General features: G+C 41.0%; 1 protein-coding gene across 10 annotated transcripts in view; it reads right to left on the bottom strand.

The window, feature by feature from the left end:
* Positions 1–25,848, bottom strand: part of LOC132819886 (1-phosphatidylinositol 4,5-bisphosphate phosphodiesterase beta-4) — a 532,815-nt gene that overhangs the window by 135,991 nt on the left and 370,976 nt on the right. For 9 of the 10 annotated variants that reach the window (XM_060831826.1, XM_060831830.1, XM_060831836.1 and 6 more), the window contains 9 exons: positions 22,950–23,029; positions 22,773–22,857; positions 22,138–22,228; positions 19,524–19,619; positions 19,393–19,413; positions 16,454–16,557; positions 12,985–13,020; positions 10,604–10,745; positions 1,642–1,726 (listed from right to left, as the gene is read on the bottom strand). In XM_060831826.1, the coding sequence (XP_060687809.1) occupies positions 1,642–1,726; positions 10,604–10,745; positions 12,985–13,020; positions 16,454–16,557; positions 19,393–19,413; positions 19,524–19,619; positions 22,138–22,228; positions 22,773–22,857; positions 22,950–23,029 (740 nt within the window). The remainder of the gene's footprint in view (positions 1–1,641; positions 1,727–10,603; positions 10,746–12,984; positions 13,021–16,453; positions 16,558–19,392; positions 19,414–19,523; positions 19,620–22,137; positions 22,229–22,772; positions 22,858–22,949; positions 23,030–25,848) is intronic. The other variant, XM_060831835.1, reaches the window with a different exon arrangement.

Raw genomic sequence — 25,848 nt, 5'->3', positions numbered from 1 at the left:
TATCTTCGCCCAGAGGCCCATGAAGATGTTACGGTGATGAAACGTACGGAAATGAACCTTCTAGCTCAGCGAGCAAACCTACATCCAGAACCTCAACCTGAGCTACAAATCTTCTCAAAATTTGCTATTTCTTGCTTAGTTATTCAATCTCATGTTAATAAAGATGCCTCAACACCTTCTCCAAACTGCCTTTACTCCCTTTATTTTGTTTTAAATTTGACATGCATTTAATAGCCATTAACTTTGCCATCTTACCATTTCTTCCAATCTATATGATACCTTAAAAAAACAAGTTTGGACACTGCTCCTTCCTTTCCCACTTTGGGTAACGTCACCCTGCAATGCTTGTCATGTCCTTTTGCTTTGTAAACCTATGTTCTCCCATTCTGAACCCTCCAACCATCCTGCCCCATTTAATTTAAAGTCCTCTTTTTAACACTCATTCTATTTGCTAGGACACTAGTCCCAGCATGGTTCAGGTGAAGCCAGACCCATCAGTGACCTATGATCTGAAACCCATTCCTCCGCATCAGCCTTTGAGTCAGAGTGCTCAGATATACAGGATTTTCTTTAGATATAGAGCTGAAGACAGACTTGCTGATTGTTTATCAAACTATGGCAAAGGACCATGAATTTTAATGATGGCAGGGACACGATTTAATTTGATTTGATTTGTTGTAGTCACATGTAGCTATATACAGTAAAAAGCTTGGTTTTGTGAGCAGTACAGGCAGATCAATCAGTTTAGCTCAGTTGGCTGGATTGTTGGTTTGCAGAGCAGTGTCATACCAACAGTGTGGGTTCAATTCCCAAGACCGGTTTGAGGCTCCCATGGAGGACTCTCCTTCTCAACTTCTCCCCTCACTTGAGGTCTGGTGGCCTCAGATTAAATCACCACCAGTTGCTTCTCTCTCTGATGAGACTATGGCGACAACAACAGGCAGATCATAGCAAACAAAGACATTCAGGTCATAGGGTGCTGTGACAGAGTGAGGCATACAAGGTGGCAGATCCTGAGTTTTACTGAGCCAGAGTAACGATCAAACCACATGCTCTTGGTGTTAATCTGATCCAGAGACTGAATGCAAATTCAACCGAGTTAATGGACCCTAACATGGGCATCTAATGGTGACTGTGACAATACCTCTGGCTGGTTAATGTTTCACTTGTACATTTCAAACTCTTTAAGATTCACATCTTTCCAATACCATAAAAAGTGCTGAGTCCAAGAAGATGGGAACGCAACTTGATTCAGGGGCTCTCTTAATGAATCATTTATGTTATCCAGCAGGTAGACAGCATGACCAATTTATGACGTCTTCATTTGTACCCTGTCAAATGAAAGAAAAATCACAGTATGGGGAATTGTAAGAACGTCACCACAGTTGACCTCTCCTAATGCTAATACCTTGCTCCGTTGAACCAACACTTTCATCTGCAGCATATTTTATGTTGCAATGTCAATAAAGTTGATTCTCATCCTGTAGATACCACTAAATCAGCTCTGGCAATCGCTGCAGTCACTGCAAGGCGGACCAGCACAGTCAGCTCAGTATTCAGTGTTCATCGCTGAGACACTCCAGTAGGTTGGCAGCATTTGTTCAGAATGTACTGCCTCATTCAAATCACCACAAAGGATACTTGACAAACTCTATTGCGTGGGTTTTCAGGTATCCGAGCCCAACTGATTCATTGAACGAGGACATGTTATAGTGAATATTCCGCTCTGCAGAAACATGAATTCACAAAAGCTGGGTTAGGAAGCAGATATGTCTAAAGTAAGGCAGACAGGCATGATTCTTGTCTCAACCGTGTTGGTGCTGATGCTAATGCCGAGGGTAATGCATGTTATGTATGTTTTCTCTGAAGTTTCAACACTCAATACCTGCAGTGAATCACTGCGTCAGAATTCTCTCTGATGGTTACAGCAGCACTAGCATACTGGCTGTCCTCAATACTGAGTGCTTTGACAAAGCATCGTAATACAATTGCTCATGTAACACACACTATTTTGCTTAAAAGCTGAACTACCGAAAGCAATTAGTCACAGGCGTCGTTGTTCCAGTGCAGGTGATAAATATTTCTGCAACAACGCATATTTAGAAAACATTTATCTATGACCTATGTTACTGTAAAAATGAGTGATTACATGGCAGCAAGTGTAACAGCCATTTGTTCCCATAGCACAGAAAACAGTAACGGCAAGGGCACTTGTACCACAGTGGCAGTGTCCTTACCTCCCAAATGGGAGGCCTGGTTCAAGTCCCACTTGCTCCAGAGGTGTGTCATAACATTCCTGAACAGGTCGATTAAAATATCTACAGTAGCTGCAGTCTGCTAGGCAGGAAAATGCTGCAGGGGTGAACTGCAAAAAAGATTAAGAGGAAATCTAGACAATGAAAGGGGTTTTATTGCTGCCAATGGGCAACAGATGTGTTTTTGATACTGCGTGTTATCTTGTCTCTTTTTATTTACCAGATGCATGTTTGGGAATTAACTGAAAAATGAAAATCATAGCGGCATTCTATGGAATGAAGGAAAAAAAACGTGTCCCTTAAAAAGCAGAGGAGAAGGAAGAGTTAAAAATACTGGAATAAATTAAAGGACTAATACCGAGATGTTTGCATAATGTGACATGGAGAAAGGAAACTGACACCATTGTTGCTATCAAGTGGTGAGCAGACTTGAGTTACATTTAATATGAATGAGACAATTATAATATGTAAAATACAGGGCGTCCCCTGTATTCATGTGTCCGATTTCCGTGGTTTGTGGTGGCCCGAACATATTATAGGGAAAGTTCCAGAACCAGGGACCCCAGGAGGCTGCTGGGAAGGCAAGTTTTCCCTTGAAATGAATGGGTGCGCACCTATCCGCGGTTTCAGACTTCCATGGTAGGCCTTCGAATGTATTCCCCGTGGGTACGGGGGGACTACTGTATACGACAATGGATACCCACGATTATAAGCCTCCTTTATTATGAAGCATTCTTTGTCACTCCTAAGCATGGAGTGTGAAATGTTTTCCACCGCAACATTGCACATTGCGTTATTTCCCTTATTGTGTCTTGTCTTCTCCATTTAGTGCATCACATCTTCCCAAATTTGATGCCTCGTCCCCAAAAGACATCACCTCCTACAGTGCCCTCAGTACTGCAGGAGAACGAGGTTTGATTTTTGCACTCTGCACTATAGGAAGGATAGGGTAGTTCTTAGACAATTAATTGGGTACTCGTAGAATTATAGAGTCATACAGCACAGAAACTGACCCTTCGATGCAACCAGTCCATGCCAAACATAATCCCACACTAGACAACAGAGGGACCTAGGGTTCAGGTGCATAATTCTTTGAGGTTTGCAGCACATATAGGCAGTGGTTAAGAAGGTGTTTGGCGTGTTTGCCTTCATTGCTCAGTTCCATTGAGTATAGGAGCTGGGACATCATGTTGAGGTGGTACAGGATATTGTACAGGCCTCTTCTGAAATACTGTGTCTGGTTCTGGTCGCCCTGCTTTAGGAAGGATATGATTAAGCTGGAGAGGGCTCCGAAGAGATTTACCAGGATGTTGTGGGTATGGAAGGTTTGAGTTATAACAAAAAGCTAGATAAGCTGGGATGCTTTTCATTGGAGCGTAGGAAGTTGAGAGGCGACCTTATAGAACTTCATGAAATAATGGGGGGTTGACAGAATTAATGGTCATTGTCTTTCCCCTAGGATGGGGGAATTTCAAAAAATTGGGTGAGAGGAGAGAGATTTAAAAAAGGCACGAGGGGCAATTTTTTTACACAGAGTGTGGTTCACATTTGGAATGAACTTCCTCAGGAAGTGGTGGATGTGGATACAATTCCAAATTTTAAAAGACATTTGGATAGGTACCTGAATAGGACAGATTTGGAGGGATATGGAGTAGGCAGGTGGGACTAGTTTAGTTTGGACTGATTGGACCCTAAGGATCTGTTTCCGTGCTGTATGACTTAATGTGATCGTACGGGAGGGGATGCAGAGGAGACTGACCAGGATGTAGCCTGCAATGGAGCAGTCTAGCAATGAAGAGAGGCTGGATAAGTTTGGGTTGTTTTCTTTGGAGCAAAGAAAGCTGAGGGGGAACCCGATAGAGGTGAATAAGCTTATGAGGGGCATGGACAGGGTGGATATAAAGCAGCTTGTTTCCCTTAGTCAAAAGATCAATTATGAGGAGGCATATTTGAAGGTGAAAATCATGTGGTTTAGAGAAGAAATATGTTTTCACTCAGAGGGTGATGAAGAAGCTGGAATACCCTGCCTGGAGGGTAGTTGAGGTGGGTAACCTCACAACCTTTTGAAAAATACTTGGATGAGCACTTGACATGCCATAACATTCAAGACTATGGGGCTAGTATTGGAAAGTTGGACTTGTATAGATTTGGTTTGGTTTTGGCGGCACAGACTTGATGGGTCAAATGGCCTTTTCTCTCCGGTTCTGATTCCACATTTATATTCATAGCCTTCTTTTCAGTATCTGCCAGGCCTAACTGGTAGCACTCTTAACCCTAGGTTCAAGTCCCAATCTCATGCTTGGGTACTAAAATCAAAGTTGATTCTCCACTGCAGTACTAAAGGTGCACTGCACTGTCAGAGAGGGTGTCTTTTGCGGGGCAAATGTTTAAATTTGTGAAGATGTGATAATTAAGTAGGGAATATCGTGAATGATTATGATTTAGTAGCCATTACGGAGACATGGTTATAGGATGGTCACACTAGGAGTAAAATATCCAGAGGTATCAGTCTATTCGGAAGGACAGACAGGAAGGTGAGGGTGGTGGTGTAGCTCTGATATTCAAGGACGACATCAGGGCAGTGCTGAGAGATGATGTAGGTTCTTTGAATAAGGTTGAATCCATTTGGGTGGCAATTGGAAACTCTAAGAAGAAAAAGTCACTGATAAGTGTAGTCTACAGGCCACCACATAATAACATCACATTGGGGTGGGCAATAAACAAAGAAATAACTAATGCCTGTAAAAATTATCATGAGGGATTTTGATCTACATGTTGGTTGGTCGAACCAGCTCGGTCAGGGTAGCCTTGAGAAAAGTTTGTTGAGTGTATCCGTGATTGTTTTTTGAACAGTATGTAATGGAAGCAATGACAGAGCAAGCTATCCTAGATCTGATCCTGTGCAATGAGAAAGGAATAATGAACAACCTCAGAGTTAGGGACCCTCTTGGAAGGAGTGGCATAAGGCATAAGAGGTACAGTTAGTAAGTTTGCAGATGACACCAAAATTGGATGTGTAGTGGACAGCGAAGAGGGTTACCTCAGATTACAACAGGATCTGGACCAGATGGGCCAATGGGCTGAGAAGTGGCAGATGGAGTTTAATTTAGATAAATGAGAAATGCTGCATTTGGGAAAGCAAATCTTAGCAGGACTTATACACTGAATGGTAAGGTCCTAGGGAGTGTTGCTGAACAAAGAGACCTTGGAGTGCAGGTTCATAGTTCCTTGAAAGTGGAGTCGCAGATAGATAGGATAGTGAAGAAGGCGTTTGGTTTGCTTTCCTTTATTGGTCAGAATATTGAGTGCAGGAGTTGGGAGGTCATGTTGCGGCTGTACAGGACATTGGTTAGGCCACTGTTGGAATATTGCATGCAATTCTGGTCTCCTTCCTATCGGAAAGATGTTGTGAAAATTGAAAGGGTTCAGAAAAGATTTACAAGGATGTTGCCAGGGTTGGAGGATCTGAGCCTCAACTACCCTCTAGGCAGTGTATTCCAGCTCCTTTATCACCCTCTGAGTGAAAACATATTTCTTCTCTAAACCACACGATTTTCACCTTCAAATTGTGCCTCCTCATTATTGATCTTTTGACTAAGGGAAACAAGCTGCTCAGCTATTTAGAATACAGCTGGACAGTGTAAAGATACAATACAATACCAGAGCAGTGTGCTTAAACAAGGGAGACTACAACAGAATGAGGGAGAACTTGGCTAAAGTAGACTGGAAACAAAGATTATATGGTAGGATAGTTGATGAACAGTGGAGGACTTTCAAAGAAATCTTTCGAAGTGCTCAGCAAAAGTATATTCCAGTGAAAAGGAAGGACTGTAGGAAAAGGGGTCATCTGCCATGAGTGTTTGAGGAAACAATGGAGGCTATCAAATTGAAAGAGAAGGCATATAAAATGGCCAAAAACAGCATGGAAGTAGAAGATTGGGAAAACTTAAAAGGCCAACAGAAAGCCACAAAAAGAGCTATAAAAAATTAAGATAGAATATGAGAAGCAGAACTTGCACAGTATAAAAAAAAGCAAAAAGTTTCCATAAATAATATAAAACAAAAAAGAGTAGCAAAAGTAAACATTGTTCATGTAGAAGATGAGAAGGGGCATTTAATTATGGGATATGATGAAATGGCCGAGGCATTGAACAGGTATTTTGTATCAGTCTTCACAGTGGAGGACACGAATAACATGCCAGTAAGTGACAGAACTGAAGGTAAGTGATGACCTGGAAATAATCAGTATTACGGAAGGGGTAGTGTTGGGCAAGCTAATGGAGCTAAGGATAAACAAGTCTCCTGGCAATGATGGAATGAATCTCAGGGTACTAAATGAGACGGTGGGATAAACAGCAAGTGCACTGGTGGTAATTTTTCAAAATTTGCTGGACTCTGGGCAATGCCAACAGCTTGGAAAACAGCAAATGTGATGCCACTGTGTAAAAAGGGAGACAGACAAAAGATGGGGAATTATAGACTGGTTAGCTTAACCTCTGTAGTGAGGAAGATGCTTGAGTCTATTATCAAAGAAGAAACAGCAAGGCATCTTGATAGAAATTGTCCTGTTGGGCAGATGCAGCATGGGTTCATGACAGGCAGGTCATGCTTAACAAACCGTTTGGAATTCTATGAAGACGTTACAAGCAAGGTGGACAACGGGGATGCAGTAGATGTGGTGTAACTAGATTTCTAAAAGGCCTTTGATAAGGTGCCGCACAAGAGGCTGCTGCATAAGATAAAGATGCATAGTGTTGGGGGTAAAGTATTAGCATGGATAGAGGATTGGTTGACTAACAGGACGCAAAGAGTGGGGATAAATAAGTGCTATTCTGGCAGTTGGGAAGTCATGTTACAGCTGTACAGGGTATTGGTTATGCTATTGTTGGAATAATGCGTGCAATTCCGGTCTCCCTCCTATGGGAAAGATGTTGTGAAACTTGAAAAGGTTCAGAAAAGATTTACAAGGATGTTGCCAGGGTTGGAGGTTTTGAGCTATAGGGAGAGGCTGAACAGGCTGGGGCTGTTTTCCTTGAAGCGTTGCAGGCTGAGGGGTGACCTTAAAGAGGTTTGAAAAATTATGAGGGGCATGGATCGGGCAAATAGGCAAAGGTTTTTCTCTGGGGTCGGGGAGTCCAGAACTAGAGGGCATAGGTTAAGGGTGAGAGGGAAATGATATAAAAGAGACCTATGGGGCAACTTTTTCACACAGAGAGTGGTACGTGTATGGAATGAACTGCCAGAGGAAGTGGTGGAGGCTGGTAAATTTGCAACATTTTAGAGACATTTGGATGGGTATATGAATAGGAAGGGTTTGGAGGGATGTGGGCCGGGTGCTGGCAGGTGGGACTAGATTGGGTTGGGATATCTGGTCGGGTTGGACCAAAGGGTCTGTTTCCATGCTGTACATCTCTATGACTCTATCTCAGTGGGAGGGGGCTATCTCAACAGCCAGACAGAGACGTCCGCTCTGCTTCTTCCAGGGATGGGTCCTGAATCTAGTGCTGATCAGGCATCTGTAAAGACACCTGAATTGAAGAGTGAGAGAGGGGATGGTCACTGGAAGTGCCCAGTTAGTAATGACAGCCAATCAGATGCACTTGGCAGTGACAGAGACAGTGAAGAGGACCCTGGAAATCCAGAATTATACAGAACTTTGGGATGAAGTGCACGATTTTGGTGGAGTAGCCATCATGGATTGGGGGGTGAACGTGTGGTTACGGAGGATGGAGGGGTGAGGGTTGGACATTGCCAGCACAGGTGGACCTGTCATGCATGGGTGACACACCTGACTATAACTGGGTTAATTACAACAAAGACAACCAGTAGGGGCTGAGACCTTTAAGAGGACTGTGGGGCTGCGGGAGACAATTGAGATGTAAAGGCCATGGGGGCATTTGCAAACAAGGACCTGCAACCCTCACAATCCAAATGCACCTGTGTTTCGGGGTTTTCAAGAGAGAGACTGACATAGTTTTTCAGGCTAAAGGTCTCAAAGCTCCAGGAAGAAAGTGGGATCAGGTGTCTGAGCTGGATTAATCAAAACCAGAAACTGTTAGAGAAGGTCCACCAATGGACTTACATAGAACATTACAGCGCAGCAAAGGCCTTTCAGCCCTAGATGTTGTGCTGACTTGTGGAACCAATCTGAAGCCCATTTATCCTACACTATTCCATTATCATCCATATGTTTATCCAATGACCATTTAAATGCCCTTAAAGTTGGCGAATCTACTACTGTTGCAGGCAGGGCATTCCATGCCCTTACTACTCTCCGAGTAAAGAAACTACCTCTGACATCTGTGCTATATCTATCACCCCTCAATTTAAAGTTTTGTCTCTTTGTACTTGCCATCACCATCGAAGGAAAAAGGCTCTCACTGTCCACCCTATCTAACCCTCTGATTATTTATATGTCCCAATTAAGTCACCTCTCAACCTTCTTCTCTCTAACGAAAACAGCCTCAAGTCTCTCAGCCTTTCCTCATAAGACTTTTCCTCCATACTAGGCAACATCCTAGCAAATCTCCTCTGAATTCTATTCAAAGCTTCCAAATCCTTCCTATAATACAGTGACCACTTGCAATACTCTAAGTGCAGCCACACCAGAGTTTTGTATAGCTGCAGCATGACTTCATGGCTTCGAAAGACAATCTCTCTACCAATAAAAGTAAACACATTGTTTGCCTTCTTGACAGTGCTACCAACCTGGATGGCAACTTTCAGGGATTTATGTCCATGGACACCGAGATCTCTCTGCTCATCTACACTACCAAGAATCTTACCATTAGCCCAGTACTCTTTATATCTGTTGCTCCTTCCAAAGTGAATTACCTCACTTTTTTGCATTAAACTCCATTTGCCACCTCTCAGCCCAGTTCTGCAGCTTATCTGTGTCCCTCTGTAACCTGCAACATCCTTCAGCACTATCCACAACTCTACCGACCTTTGTGTCAACTACAAGTTTACTAACCCATCCTTCTATGTCCTCATCTAGGTCATTTATAAAAATGACAAACAGCAATGGCCCCAAAACAGATCCTTGTGGTACACTAGTCATAACTGAACTCCAGGATGAATATTTCCCATCAACCACCACACTCTGTCTTTCAGATAGCCAATTTCTGATCCAAATTGCTAAATCACCTTGAATCCCATGCCTCTGTATTTTGTGCAATTGCCTACCATGGGGAACATTATCAAACGCCTTACTGGAATCCATATACACCACATCAACAGCTTTACCCTCATCCACCTGTTTGGTCACCACCTCAAAGAATGCAATAATGTTTGTGAGGCACGGCCTACCCTTCACAAAGACATGTTGTCTATCCCCAGTCAACTTATTCCTCTCTAGATGAATATAAATCCTATCTCTTACAACCTTTTCCAACACTTTACCCACAACCAAAGTAAGGCTTACTGGTCTATAATTACCAGGGCTGTCTTTACCCTCCTCCTTGAACAAGAGAACAGCATTTGCTATCCTCCAGTCTTCTGACACTATTCCTGTTGAAAATGTTAGCTCTGTTTTTCTCTCCACAGATACTGCAAGACCTACTGAGTTTCTCTGGCAGTTTCTGTTTTTTGTTTGTATATGTATCCTCAGCTCTTTATTTCAAATTACTGAGTTGGATGATCAGCCATGATCTTATTGAATGGTGGAGCAGGCTTGAAGGGCCGAATGGCCTACTCCTGCTCCTATTTTCTATGTAAACTCTTTCTCAGAATTTTACAACTGTAACACCACACACCAACACTTCTCTTTCTACAGATTTCTACAGGGCAGTTATGTACAATTTATATTAGTTCAATATTAGATCAGAGTCCTCTGCATTCATTAGAGATGTTCCAATCTATAATAATGATTAAGCCTTATTTTTGTTTGCTCATCTCCAGTAAACAGCCATCAATTTCTGGAAAATCCCATCTGGATCACTGATGTACTTTGGGAAAGGAAGCTGCCATCCTCACCTGGTCTGGCCTCCATATGACTCCAGGCCCATAGCAAAATGGCTGACTCTTAACTGCCTTCTAAAATGGCCTTAGCAAGCCACTCGCCACTCATTTGAAGGGCAAATTGTGATGCAACAAATACTGGCCTTGACAGCGATCCCATGGAAGAATTAAAAAAGATATTCCTCTGGAAGTGCACTCTCTGGGAAAGCCCTGGTTGCGATCGGTGTAACATTCAATTACATTTCTATTTGAGGTTGGAAAGTTCTATTGAATATTCAAATTGCAGATATGAAGTCACACCACGTTATTTATGAATAAAACAACAATGTAAAATCAGCAGACAAAACATACATCAATGATTATTCTGAACATTAATGAAGTTTATATACCTTCTGCTACCTGAAAGCCTTGAAATTTGACAGGTTGGGCGTAGTTGACCATAGCAGATAGATAAGGATGTATATTGGTGGTAGCACCAACATACGTGTAGGATGACACCCAAGCTTGCTCATCTTCGACAGTTATCGTCCCCTTTAAAAATAAAGAGAATATTTCGAGCATCGATTTGTGTTAGAATTCCATTATGTATCAGTGAACCACAAAACAATCACATTTTTCTCCAATGCTTAAATTTTCACACTGCTAATTAATGAAGGCCAAACTTTTCATCTTGTGCCTGTATAGTAACAGGAGCACAAATATTTTTTAGATTCACAATATTATCGACACAATGGTCAGGAGTTTTTGTTGGGTGTTGTTGTGTATGCCATTGCGATTGGCCTGAAACCGGTCAAAAGATCATGGGATTTCAAGTACAAATTATGCCTGGCACAAAGCACATTTCTGAAACATTTATTTTCATTAAGGGGCATTGGCTTAGCAGTGCCTGCCTCAAAACTGGCTATGCCACAGTATAAGTTTATCATCAGTGGAAATTTCTGCCAATTGTGGAGATTTGAGAGAGCAGCTGAAATTAAGCTATTCTTTTGCGTGTTTGAACATCAATGGACCAATTTTGAAAGCTTACATGCATATATTTTTCTTCTAAACTTACACAGAAACACACTCTGCACAAATATAACTGATCAATGGGATAGGCACGGCTCTACTCAATGAAATATTTCTGTCATTTCAATTTCTTCTGATTAATATTCTTCAGCGCTGGATTGGAAGTTATGTTTCTGACCATTTTATACTTTATGACAATTCATGGGCACCTGTTCTGCTCAAACAGAACTTGCTGAGGATTCAAATCTCCCCAAATGCTGCCAAACCTGCTGGATTTCTCCAGAAATTTCTGTTTTCATTTCAGATTTCCAGCTCCTGCAGTTCTTTTTCACTTCCTGAGGATTGTTCATTTTGTATTTGTGACCTCCAGACAGACAACCACAGTTTCTCACGGGCAATTGGGTAGTGGATCCAGTGATGTCCACATCCCATCAATGAACACACAAAAATAACAACTGGCATTAAATATACTATTTATATCTATTTTATTCATGCCTAATATTGTTTGGAATATTCATCTCATGTTCCCCCCTCAATTTTTCATTCTCCAGTAAAATATGTTTAGCTCCTTGGACCTCTCCATATAATATAGAAGCCAAAGGTTTGGGCATTTTTACCTTCTGTGCAATGCATCCATATAAGATTATGGATGTCAGTTTGGAGAACTACATGCAACTAATAGAGTGGGAGTAAGTTCATTTTAATTCTATCATTCACTGCTCTGCACAAAGTACATAAATTGCATTCAAATCTGTTGGCAAATTTCTTTGAAGGATGTGCTTTCTATTTCTCTAGATTTGAGACAGAACAGCCTCCCACATGATAGGTTACAGAGACGAGAGAGTGAAAGACAAAGGGAGAGAGCGAGAGTGAAAATGATAGTGAGCGAAAGAGAAATAAGGATATTCATCCAAAGTCCCTATGCATCTCCCAAGGGTTAGTGACACAAGTATATTGGTGCAAAGCTTGAGAGGGTCAATATCCTCTTGGCAAGTAATGGTGCACAGATTGTCATGTAAATGCCAATAAAAATATAAAACAAGAAGGAAGATTAGACATATGCATGTGTTCAAACAGTAGTCTTAGGGGTCAGTTTGAGGACACAGCACATATGGGTGATGGCATCTTGTTAGACTAAAAGAGAACCATCTGTACCTCAGACGTCATTACTCGTGACATGTGCTAAGAAGCTCCGTTCCAGCCTATTTAAGTTCCAACAACTAGAGTGCAATACGGATTTGTATTAGTTTAGGCACAGTAGGGAAAAAACAAAACCTAGATTTCTAAGATATATGCGTGTAATTGTACAAGCAATCCTGGATACAGTCAACAAATGTTCATTTACACTTGCATGCACTGAAAACAAAAAGTTTCAACACCTTGAATAAAAAGGTCTTCTATCTGTAATTAGACGGAACAACTTTCAGGGTTCAACAACTGAAAATGCAATTAGACTCAGTTGGTATTTGCAATGTAGAATTGATATTGCTTGATTTCACTTTTTGTTTACAGAGGTTTGCATATGTGATGCATCCATAGACAACATCATTTTTCCTGCAAATGACCATCTGTAAAATCCGTAATTTCTGGATATAAGTGGTGTGGTGGTATAAACGAGAACAGACAAGACAGAATTGAAAGAATATAAATGATGAATCTGCAATTATACCCTTCCACTTCTAATAAACAAATTATGACAGCAAACCTGATTTATTGAAGAAAGTGCTAAACTTTCACAAGACCATGAATGAGCAGAGGTTACCTTTTTGTTATTGTCCTGTTCCGCATCTTCGATTACCTACAAAAGAAAACAGTAATTGCTTTTCAGTCACCCTCTCCTAATGAATACTTACACATTCATAATTGATTTAGAATGCTCTTAAATCTTAATCAACCCTTGATTTCAGCTCTGAAAGGTGAGTGCACGGAAATTGCAACAGACAGCAGTTTGGATGTTACAAAGGTTATGAGGTAAAAGTGTCAAATAAAACTTAGAAAACCATTGTCAATCAATAAGTATAATTATAATAGAAATAAGTCTTTTTTTAAACTAACTCCCAGCTGCACGACCAAAATTAAAATCCTGACATAAGCAAAACATCCTACATTATGGGCTTTTAATTTTAAGATTATTTATATGTTTCTTTTTGGTTATTGACTTTTTTGTTGATTTACAATCTGCTTCTTGTTCATTACATTGACCCGTTACTCTTGTTAATATTGGTCACTCTGATGAGGGGAGCACATCACTGTGGCAGCATTGTCTCCTCAAAGTCCATGAAAATTAGTGCTAACTCTCGTCAAAGACAAAATTTATCAGCGCACTTTTATTTTCTGCAAACTAGTTGATGTATTTCCAAAATTCTCTGAGTCCTATTGTGACATACGGCCCACTGCTTGAAAGGCGCTGGTGTAAAACTAATTTATCTTCCTAGGGGTTTGGAGCTGTTTCTGGCAACATTTCCCTATCCTACTTGTGTGTGTCCAAGTGTATACTTCTCAAAATTCTCGGATCTATCTATTGAAATGAATGAAGTGAAAAATCACACAACATCAGGTTATAGACCAACAGATTTATTTGGAAGCACTAGCTTTCAGAGCGCTGCTCCTTCTTTTATTAGATTACTTACAGTGTGGAAACAGGCCCTTCGGCCCAACAAGTCCACACCGACCCGCCGAAGCGCAACCCACCCATACCCCTACATTTACCCCTTACCTAACTCTACGGGCAATTTAGCATGGCCAATTCACCTGACCCGCACATCTTTGGACCGTGGGAGAAAACCGGAGCACCCGGAGGAAACCCACGCAGACACGGGGAGAACGTGCAAACTCCACACAGTCAGTCGCCTGAGTCGGGAATTGAACCCGGGTCTCAGGTGCTGTGAGACAGCAGTGCTAACCACTGTGCCACTGTGCTGCCCACTTCATCCGGTAGTTGTGAAACAGGATCATAAGACACAGAATTTATAGTGATAGATCACGGTGCCATGCAACTGAAATGATAGATTGAACAGACCTCAATTGCTCTTAAGTCTTTCATCTTTTAGAATGGGTTGCAAGTTTTGGTTCATTAAGAAATTCTGGGATTTACATATTAATGAACCGAAACCTGCAATCCATTCCAAAAGATGAAAGACTTAACAGCAATCTAGGTTTGTTCAATATATCGTTTCAGTTGCACGACACTGTAACCTTTTGCTATACATTCTGCATCTTATGATCCTGCTCCATAGCTACCTGATGAAGGAGCAGTGCCCCGAAAGCTAGTGCTTCCAACTAAACCTATTGGACTATAACCTGTTGTTGTGTGATTTTTAACTTTGTCCACCCCAGTCCAACACTGGCTCCTCCACATCATGGTTAAAATGAATAGTAATGGCAGCGGAAGCTCCCAAATCCCATAGTTTATGTTTAAAATTCACCAAGGGCAATTCGACTTTGAAATAAATAGGATGTTTCTCGTATGAATATTAATCTGGTGGTAGTCTGTCTTCCACATAGGTTTGCTCACAAGACCCCACATGACACAACTGCAGACCAGCCTCTCCCAGGTAGAAACCTAGGTATGAGCCCTAATCTTCCCCCAGTTAGTATCAATTGCTTTTAATCACACCAGACCATGTGCATACACAGTCATACACACAGCAGAGTCACAGATTCACAGAATTGATACAGAATTGGTAGGAGACCATCCAACCCATTGTAACTGTACCAGTTCTATCCCATACTGCCAACCTCTTGTCTTTTCCCCATAGCCCTAGATACCGTTTGTATCCAAACAATCATCCAAAGCCATCTTGATGCCTCAATTGAACCAAACATTTGCCACACTAGCACCAATGAAGAGGTGATATGGGTAAAAGGGGTAGGAGCTGATGTTGGATAAGATCTTGTAAAAATCCTTCCATTTTGCCTTGCATCCAGGTTTGGCTGCATTTACCTCTGAAGGTTTGTCAGGCCACTGCAAGACACTTGGGGTAAAGGATTCTGGGTGCCACACAAGTAAAGAGAGACAGGCAATTATATAACGCCTTTCAAGATTTCAGAGTACATTTCTGAACAGCAACCACTATTGTGGTGTTGATGATCACAACACTTGGTTAGCACAGCAGCTTAGTGGTTAGCACTGCTGCCTCACGGCACCAGGGTCCCCAGTTTGAGCCCAGCCTTGGGTGACTGTCTGGGTGAAGCTTCTCCCAATTTCTGTGTGGGTTTGCTCTGGTTTCCTTCACACAGTCCAAAGATGTGCAGGTTAGATGAATTGGCCATGCTAAATTGCCCATCGTGTCCAGAGATGGGTAGGTGCACTAGTCAGGGGCAATGCAGAGTAGTAGGTGTAGGGGAATGTGTCTGGGTGGGATACTCTTCAGAGGGTCAGTGTGGACTTGTTGGGCCAAAATGCCTGTTCCCGACTGTGGGAATTCTAATTCTAACACTATTGTGCAATGATGTTAAACAGTGCCCACCACGAATTTGTATAACATTTTTGTTTGTAGAGTACATGTCCAAACTGATTGACAAGTTCAGCATTGAAATCTGACCAGGTCACACAAATGCCAGAATAGCAAATATCTCAGCTTCTCCTCTACGATAAGGGATAAGCCATTGATGACTGAACGAGGGAGCATTTCTTCACTCAGGGTTGCAAACCTGTGGAATTCTCTCCCACAGAAAACTGTGGGGCCAGTTAGTTAGATATATTCAAGAGGGAGCTGGATGTGGCCATTGCAACTAAAGGGATCAAGGGGTATGTGGAGAAAGTGGGAGTGGGACGCTGAGATTGTATGAGCTATGATCATACTTAAAGGTGGGGCAGAGTCAAAACACCAAAAGGCCCACTCCTGCACTTATTTTTATGTTTCTTTGTTTCTATAATTTATAATGGAATACTTTTTTTTAACGAACCCCTGGCTGTACAACTAAAATTAAATTCTTGACTGAAGCAAAACATCCTATATCACATGCTTTTAATTTTAAAGTATTTTTCTTTTTGATTATCAATTTGCATAAAATCATCCTGAGTGCCATATTAAAGCAATTGTTCAGAGAGTTAACAACCACATTCAGATACAATTTTGAGACATTTTATGCAGGAATGTCAAGTAAGACATTGCTCCCAGACATTAATTCTGTGCGCATTCAATAATAGGAAAATATTAGAAGATATAGCAAACTAGACAATTAAACATTCAATGTTAAACATTAAACTCCAGAAATACGACACCCACCTTCTTCACACTGTTGATATGTGATTCCTTCTCTTGAATAATATCATCAGCAGAAAGTTGGCTATTGAATTTCAGCTCAGGATGAGCTTCCTCGTTTTGGTCAACTACACATGGAACAAACACCATTACTGCCCATTTCAAATAAAATGTGACAGTTCTGTAAGACTAGTAAAGTTGAAAGTAATTTTAATTTATAACACACCATATCCAAAGGAAAACTCAAGGGATTGTAATGCCACACTGCAGATGACAGCTATGTTTGTGGTATAGATTATCTTGCATGTTATCTTCTCCAAACTGTTTTTAAATCGTGGTTTTGACTGTCGTGGTGAACATCTTATCAGTTCAACACCTTTATAAATAAATGACTGCTGAATACTTGCCTAGTTGTTACCAAGTTATGACCAAAAGTTTTATTATTAGCAAAATCAGGAACTGTGTAAAGGGATTACTAGAATTGAGAGAGTCGGGAATATATTTTCCTGCAATCAAATAAAACAAAGAGAGAAACAGCCATGATCATATCAAACGGCAGAGCAGTGTTGAAAGGTCAGATGGCCTCCTCTTGATTTTCTAAGTAAATCCTGTTTCCTGTTCAGAATTTTCAACCATTGACATATCCCCGGCCATTCAGTTTTCGAAGCACATAATTCCTGAAAACGCAATTCTGCTGCAGGGGCCAAATGAAATTCTGGCTATTGAGTACCCCAGTAATAATGACGGCTAATCTCCCATCAGAATTTCAGTCTGATTTGAATTGGAGGAATGTTCAATCTTCACCCAGGATCAAAAAGGGACCAATCATTGCTGTTATGGAGAACTGCAAGCCTGTTGTAAAAGACAGGCGACTAGCTGGTAAAGGTAAAGTTGCCATAGGCCTAGAGGGCTGCTCTCTCATGAGAGAAAGGACTGGTGGTGAGATTTAATCTGAAGGTCACCACACCTCAGGTGAGGTTGAGAAGGCAGAACCTTTATGGTAACGTCAGCTGGTGTGGTAACTGAACCCTGTATCACAAACCAGCACACCCACTCAAAATTCTCCAGTATAGAAGAGGCAACTCAATTCCAAAACAAATAACGCCAAGGAAAGCACAAAAACGATTACTCTAAAGTTAAGGCAACAAAAATCCTCAAAGCAGCTCTGCCCACAGCTGCTGGTGACTTTAAATCTTTTCATTTTGTTCCTTGTTACGTTGATAGAATCCCTATGACGTGGAAGCAGGTCATTCAGCCCATCACGTCCACAGTATCCTTCCAAAAAGCAAGCCACCCAGACCAATCCCTGTAACCCAGCATTTCCCATGGCTAATCTACCTGGCCTGCATATTCCTGGACACTACAGGGTAATTTGGCACGGCCAATCCACCTGACCTGCACATCTTTTACACTGTGGGAGGAAACCGGAGCACCCAGATAGAATCCACACAGACATGGGGCGAATGTGCAGACCTCACACAGAGAGTCGCTCAAGGATGGAATCAAACCCGGATCCCCAATGCTGTGAGGCAGCAGTGCTAACCACTGAGCCATTGTGCTGCCTAGCTCTTATCGAACATTGTCAGAGGAACAAATTCATCATGTCTGATGTATCTTTTTTCACGTTGACCAATTTAATAGGCCTTTCCATTGAAACCAATTGCTTAAAGTAATGAAAGTCAACATGATCACACTGAATACAACCATCCGTCAGTTTGTAGCTCACTGTGTAAGGAGACTGGAGTCAATGTTGAACAATTCACAAGCTAGGAGGTTGTTAAGGCAGTAAAGGGCACGAAGCCACTTTTTTGAGCTGTTCCTCAATCGTTGATACAATATATGCAGTGAATAACCGATTTCAGGGTGTGTTATAAAATAGTTACTGAATAGCACAGAGTTTTGAGATTTAAAGCACCCACAAAAACGCTGAAGTGTGGGTAAAAGCAAAGATCGTTGGAATGATCTGTGATCAGATCAATGAAGTAAAACTATCTCTACAAGCATGCAATTTCCATTTGCCTGTGAAAGGCTCAGGCAGCAGTTTTTCTTGAAAAAGTATTTGTTCTCAGGAAACGTCATGTGCATGACTACTTCCCATCCCAACACCTTCCAACATGCAGAGGATTAAGCTGTCCAGGACTGCTGCAAGTGTTCAGGACTGGCAGACTGTGGTTAATTGAGTGCAGTTTCACTGAAGTTACTTGAGTTTTTAAAGCAGTTGGTGATTCACTCTTTCTTTTTACCTAAACCCATTGCTAATCACAGTGATAACTTCAATATGAAACAATTTGTTCAATTTAATTACATCAAAGAAAAATTACGAATAAATAGGTTCATCAATTTGGTTGGTCTGTCCAATTGTATTGTTCCATAACCTCTGCTCACATACTGCAGTTTTGACACACCAACATCTTTAAATAAAAGTGATTTCAGAAAGATGGATAATTTTAATTCCTTATACACATATTAGAGTTTTGTGTGCATATATATAGAAAAGTCAGCCTAAATTCTCAATAGGATCCACCACAAGAGTGCTGCATCTCATTCAAGAGTGAAATGGTGCAGTTAGATGAATAAGTTAGATTCAGTCAAAGTGATATGGAGAAAACAAGCCAGAGAGAGGGTTTGGAGGTTTAAACAAATTAAACCAACGTTAAAATGTTCAATATACATCAAAATTAGGTCCAGTTTTCGTTCTGACCTATTGTGTAATTGATGTTGTTTTGCATTACCTGATTATGTGAGATTTCATTCTCTGTTACAGAACGGGTAGCATGCTTTCTCCATTAGTCACTGAAAGGACTTGTGTGAATTTCAGACTTGTGAGAAAACCGAGAGAGTTTAAGTGCTTCATAATGTGTCGCTTCCAAAAGATTGCTACAGTACCTCCAACACTATTCCAAAATAGGAATAAACCAGTTTTTAATCAGACCCAATTATTTATCCACAGCTACTTTTCTTACCAGAATTCGGAGACAGGTCAGCTAGAAATGTAGGACAAGAAAAAATTACGACCATTCAAACTAATTGCTCTCATGGACAATAAATTTTTTTTTCAAAAATTATCAATGCCAACATTTTTAAACACAGTTACCATTTTCAGTTTCTTCCTCATTTTCATCTTCAAGCATACTAGCAGGACTGGGTGCTTCTCCACCTTCCATCAGCCTTTTAAAAGTTTCAAGTTGCTCTAAAAATAAGATTGATTTATAAAGTATTAGACGAGTAGCTAACAGAGAGAATTCACTTTTCACTGACATTTTTTATTACATTGTGAAGGCCTCCTGCAATGTTGTTGTGGTTCTGTTCACCGAGCTGGAAGTTTTTGTTGCAAACGTTTCGTCCCCTGGCTAGGAGACATCATCAGTGCTCTGGAGCCTCCTGCGAAGCGCTTCTTTGATGTTTCAAAGAAGCGCTTCGCAGGAGGCTCCAGGGCACTGATGATGTCTCCTAGCCAGGGGACGAAACGTTTGCAACAAAAACTTCCAGCTCGGCGAACAGAACCACAACAACGAGCACCCGAGCTACAAGTCTTCGCACAAACCTTGGCCTCCTGCAATGTTGCGCTAATAGTGGTGGTTATGCTGGAGGTGAGATATCTTTGCTTAAGTTCCAAGCTGCAGCCAAGTTTAATTCACAATACCCTCCTGTGCTGCTGTTTAAAGTTTCTGAACTTTTTAAAAAAATTATGTTCATCAACTCTTGGAAATTTGTTGAAATCTTGTCAGAGGGTTTGCACGTGCTTCAGTTGGATCAAGTGATTAAGAAGTGAAGATGAAACTGGATTAAACTGTAACTCCCGGTCTAACAGCATTGTGGGGATCGGCCTACAGCACATGGACTGCAGCAGTTCAAAAAGACAGCTCATCCCCACCTTCTCAAGGCCAACCTAGCATGGGCAATAAATGTTGGCGGAGTCAGTGATGCTCACATTCCACAAAAACAGAAATCGCTGGAAAAGCTCAGCAGGTCTGGTGGTAGGTATGGAGAGAAATTCAACTGAAAATTGTTCTGCGGAAGGCTCACTCGAACTGAAACATTAGCTCTGCTCTCTCTCCATAGACCGCCTGAGCTTTTCCAGCAATTTCGGTTTTTTTGTTTATTTTTGTTTCTGATTTCCAGCAACCACTGCAATTTCATTGTTTTTGGATGGTAAAGCAGATTAAAAGCAGAAAATAAGCCAAATAAGCAAAACTGTTACTAGTTTTGAATTTCAACTTTATTAAATGAATTCAAATTGCACCAGCTACTATGGTGAGATTTGAACCTTTATTCCTAGAATCTCTAACTATTGTGCTGCAGAATCCATGTCTTTTCGGACTTCTTTTAAATTTTTTTTCAGAAACAAATTATTAACTTTAAAATTGTTTTCTTGTCAATGTTTGTACGCTTCCCTTTTGAGAAAGGCTAACCATGTTGGAGGATATTGAACCCGTTGTAACTTTCGTAAAATAAAGTGACATCAAACTACCAAGAATGTATTCATCAGGATCAAAATTTTACAGACTGACCTTGCAGGCAATGAAGATACGTGTGTGTGTGTGAGTGAGAGATGCATGTTTCTCTCCCATTCGCCTGCAGTGTTAGGTGAAGGGGTAAATATAGGGGATTGGTGGGGCGGTGTGGACGTGTTGGGCCAAAGGGCCTGTTTCTACACTGTAATTAATCTAATCTAATCTAAAAAATCTAATATATCAAGTAGTGGAATTGTAATTTCCTGTTTTTGATTTGATCTATTATTGTCACATGTAGCAAAGTACAATGAAAAGTTCTGTTTTGCATGCAGTTCAGGCAGATTGTAACAAAACAAAATCACAACAATAATGCAACCAACTACAATGCTGTGACAAAAGGTTCATTTTGTCTCCAACATCACCTGTGCTGTTGGCTCGACCAGCATTTATTGCCTGTGGTAGGGCTTGAATCTGGGTCCCCAGAAGATTACCTGGGTTTCGAGATTAACATTCTAGCATTCATGCTGCTAGACAATGACCTTCCCTGCATAGGGGGTTGGCGGGTGACCTTATAGAAGTTTATAAAATCATGAGGAGTACAGATAAGGTGAATGGCAGGTTTTCCCTAAGGTGGGAGTTTTCAAGACTAGAGACATATTTTTAAGGTGAGAGGAGAAAGATATTAAAAAGATACAAGGAGTAGCTATTTTATATAGAGAGTGATTTATGTGTGGAATGAACCTCCAGAGGAAGTGGTGGATGTGGGTACAGTTACAACATTTAAAAGACATTTGGATAAGTTCATGATTGGGAAAGGTTTGGAGGGATATGGGCCAAGTGCAGGCAGATGGGGTCTAGTTTAGTTTGGGCTAATGGTCAGCATGGATTGGTTGGACTGAAGGGTCTGTTTCTGTGCTGTGTGACTTGATGAATCAAAAATGAAGGTCAGTGCCTGAGTATACATTTCAGACAAGTTAATTTTTCAAAGGAACTTTAAGATTACTGCACAAATATTGCAGGTTAGTAAGTTCTGAGGTTTGTACAAGAACCTCTGTAAGATACAAGTTAATTCAATGAGATCTAACATCAGGTTTATTCATTGATTGTTCTGTTTTCTTTCTGACAAGTTGTAAACTTTGATCTTAAGACAACTGGATTCTGCTGGTAGTCACCACTCCAAACACCTGTTCCACAACTCACTTGTTCAATCATCTAGTTAAGAGTTTTTCAGATCTTACTCATTTCCAAACTTACTTGATTCTACTTCAGGTTTTAATCTTTTATTTTTGATAAGTATTTTTCTTTTCAGATCATTGGGAGATGGCAGAGGACGGCCAGCTTCAAGCTGTAAAGCAATCAAAGGAATTGTGTTTATATAGTGACTTTCACAGCCACATGATATCCCAAAGCACTTGCTAGCCAATGAAGTACTTCTGAAGTGTAGACACAGCAGTAATGGAGGGAACACAGCCAATTTGTACTGAGCACGCTCTGACAAACAGTCATGTGACAATCATTGGTTTTTTTTTTGATTGAGGGCTAAAAATTGGCTGGGACACTGAGGAGGGGCTCTGTGCTCCTCATCGAAAACCTGAGAAGGAAGGCACTAACACACTTGTACCCGCCTTTCGAAAGTCAGCACCTTTGACAGTGTGGCCCTCCCTCGGTGTTGCACAGGAGTGTCAGTGCTTTTCATGTCTGTGCTCAGGTTGTGGAATGGGGACCAGAATGCTCGGACTCAGAGACGTGAATTTCCAGTCACACGGCCGCAGCAGAAATGGTGGATAGGTTCATTGCACTGCCTGTCCACTGCAACATTCTGTTATAGGGGTTTAAATTCCAATGGCTTTTAACAATATATACAAAAAATGTAAAAATGGCAATCATACAACATGGAGTTCATGGGGCTGCTTCAGTAAAAGCTCTCCAAAGATTTCTTCACAATACTTGGCCATCTTGTACTGCTGGGGTTTACTGTAAAATAGAAATAATTGTCAGAGTCATGATTGTGTCTCACAGCATTAAAAGCAGTAACCTATTTTATTAAACTTCACATAAGACATTACCTGCAGTGATTTTCAAAGGACAGGATAACAGGATAATCAGAAGTCACAAACGCTGTTTCTTTGATGGCTTGAATTACATCCTACCAACAAAATGATATTTTCATTACACATTTTAAATAAGGCAGATATAACCTCTGATGTCTCAGAAATAACAATGACCCAAGCTTCTAGAGTCTCTTTTAATGTGAAAGAGTACAAACCCGGTAATAGTCTCTTATAATCTCTTCCGTCAGGCAGAAGATACAGAAGCTTAAACACATGGACCAACAGATTCAAGAACAGCTTCCTCCCTGTTGTTATTAGACTGCTGAATGGACATCTCTAATTCCAAATCTAGTATTGATCTTGCTTTTCTGCATCTTCTGTGCAGCCGCAACCTTATGTGCCTTGCTCTGTCTAACACACTATGATCTATATGTCTTTGTGTATTAAATTCTGCCTGCACTGACAGCAAAAACAAACTTTTCACTGTACTTAGGTAGATGTGACAATAATAAATCAGATCTCTGTGACCCTCTGTGTTATTTCACTGTCAGAAACGTCAATCGCCCAACATTAATTATATCGCAATCATCAATCATGGCTCCTCATCTTGAAACGCCCCACCCCCAGGGAAAAGGCACCTAAAAATAACCCTATCTCTATCACTCATGATTTTATAAACCGCGATAAAGTCACCTTCCATCCTCATATGCTCCAGTGAAGAAAGTCCCAGCTTATCAAGCCTTTCTTTATAACTCAAACATTCCACACCCGGCAACATCCTGGTAAATCTCTTCTGAGCCCTCTCAAGGTTAATAGCATCCTTCCTATAACTGGGCAACCAGAATTGGACAAAGTATTCCAGAAGAGGCCTCTGAGGTTATTGATCAGCCATGATCTCACTGAATGACGGAACAGGCTTGAGAGATTAACCTCCTCCTTTTCTTATAAATTCCAAACAGCATGTGAATGCATCTACACCAGACAGATGTCAATGGTTTGAGCAGGTGGGTTACCATCATCTCCTGAATACAATAAATGTGGGCACTAGAGATGCCTATGTTGTATGATCCAACAATAAAAACAGCTCAAATTACAAAGGCATTTTTTTTGTTGCAGTTACAAATACCATATGTTGTCCTTGATAAGGTTAACATTTCCAGACACTTCCCCATTAAGACCAGAAAGCACAAGTCTAAAGTGAGAAACAAGTGCTTTAGAGGAAATTTGAGAATCTCTTGTTCCTCAGAAGGTGGTAGGTATTTGGAACATGCTGCTTGAGAGAGTAGTGGAGACAACATTAAACTGGAGAAGGTTTAGAAGAGATTTACCAGGATGTTGCCGGGTATGGAAGATTCGAGTTACAAAGAAAGGCTGGGGATATTTCATAGGAGGTTATGACCTTATAGAAGTTTATAAAAAAAATAAGGGGTATAGATAAAGTCAATGGTCATTGCCTTTTCACTAGGATGGGGGATTTCAAGGCTGGGGATATATTTTTAAGGTGTGAGAAGAGACATTTAAAAAAGACATGGGGGGCAATTTTTTTTACAAAGATGGTGGTGGTTTGTGTGTGGAATGAACTTCCTAAGGAAGTGGTAAGGTCCTGGGGAGTGTTGCTGGACAAAGAGACCTTGGAGTGCAGGTTCATATCTCCTTGAAAGTGGAGTCTCAGGTAGATAGGACAGTGAAGAAGGCATTTGGTATGCTTACCTTTATTGGTCACAGCAGTGAGTATCATGGGAGGTCATGTTGTGTCTGTACAGGACATTGGTTAGGCCACTTTTGGAATATTGCATGCAATTCTGGTCTCCCTCCTACAGGAAGGATGTTGTGCAACTTAAAGAGTTCAGAAAAGATTTACAAGGATGTTACCAGGGTTGGAGGGTTTGAGCTATAGGATGAGGCTGAACAGATTGGGCCTGTTTTCCCTGGAGCGTCGGAGGCCGAGGGGTGACCTTATAGAGGTTTATAAAATCAGGAGGAGTATGGATAGGGTAAATAGACAAGCTCTTTTCCCTGAATTGGAGGAGTCCAGAATGAGAGGGGATAGGTTTAGGGTGAGAGGGGAAAATTTAAAAGGGACTTAAGGGGCAACTTTTTCATGCAAAGGATGGTGCGTGTATGGAATGAGCTGCCAGAGGAAGTGGTGGAGGCTGATACAATTACAACACTTAAAAAACTTGTGGATGAGTACGTGAATAAGAAGGGTTTAAAGGGATTAGGGCCAAGTGCTGGCAAATGGGACTGGATTAGTTTAGGATATTTGGTCAGCATGGACAAGTTGGACCGAAAGGTCTGTTTCATGCTGTACATCTCTATGACTCTATGGCGGAGGTGGGCCCAATCGCAATGTTTAAAATACATTTGGATAGGTTGATGAATAGGAAAGGTCTGGAGGGAGATGGATCAGGAGCAAGGAGATGGGACTAGGCTTGTTTGGGATTCCGTCTGGCATGCACTGATTGGAGCGGAGGGTCTGTTTTCATGCTGTATGACTCAATGACTAATCACTCTGCAAAATTGGAATGCAACATTTGGAAAGTCAGGTTGTTTTTTGTTGACACAAATCTAAGCAATTGAAATTAAGCATTATTTCAGAAATGACCCTGTGATCGATGGGAAAACTATACTATCGAAAGTTTGTACATTTACTGAGACAATTTGATTAATAACTAAATGGGCAAGCCAGAACAAAACACTCTCATGGTAACGTTTTAAATTTGTCATGCCCGATCGTGAATTATCACTGAAGCAAGAGAACTTTTACCTTGCAACTTTTTATTTTTGATCCTTAATTTTGATGTTCTGCTCAACTGGAGGGCATCAGTTTAGGATGGGGAGGAAAAATCTAAAAGGGACTTAAGGGGCAACTTTTTCATGCAGAGGGTGGTGCATGTATGGAATGAGCTGCCAG

The sequence above is a fragment of the Hemiscyllium ocellatum genome, chromosome 10 (genome assembly GCF_020745735.1).
Source record: "Hemiscyllium ocellatum isolate sHemOce1 chromosome 10, sHemOce1.pat.X.cur, whole genome shotgun sequence".
Classification (NCBI taxonomy): domain Eukaryota; kingdom Metazoa; phylum Chordata; class Chondrichthyes; order Orectolobiformes; family Hemiscylliidae; genus Hemiscyllium; species Hemiscyllium ocellatum.
This window is presented reverse-complemented; position numbering and strand designations above follow the sequence as displayed.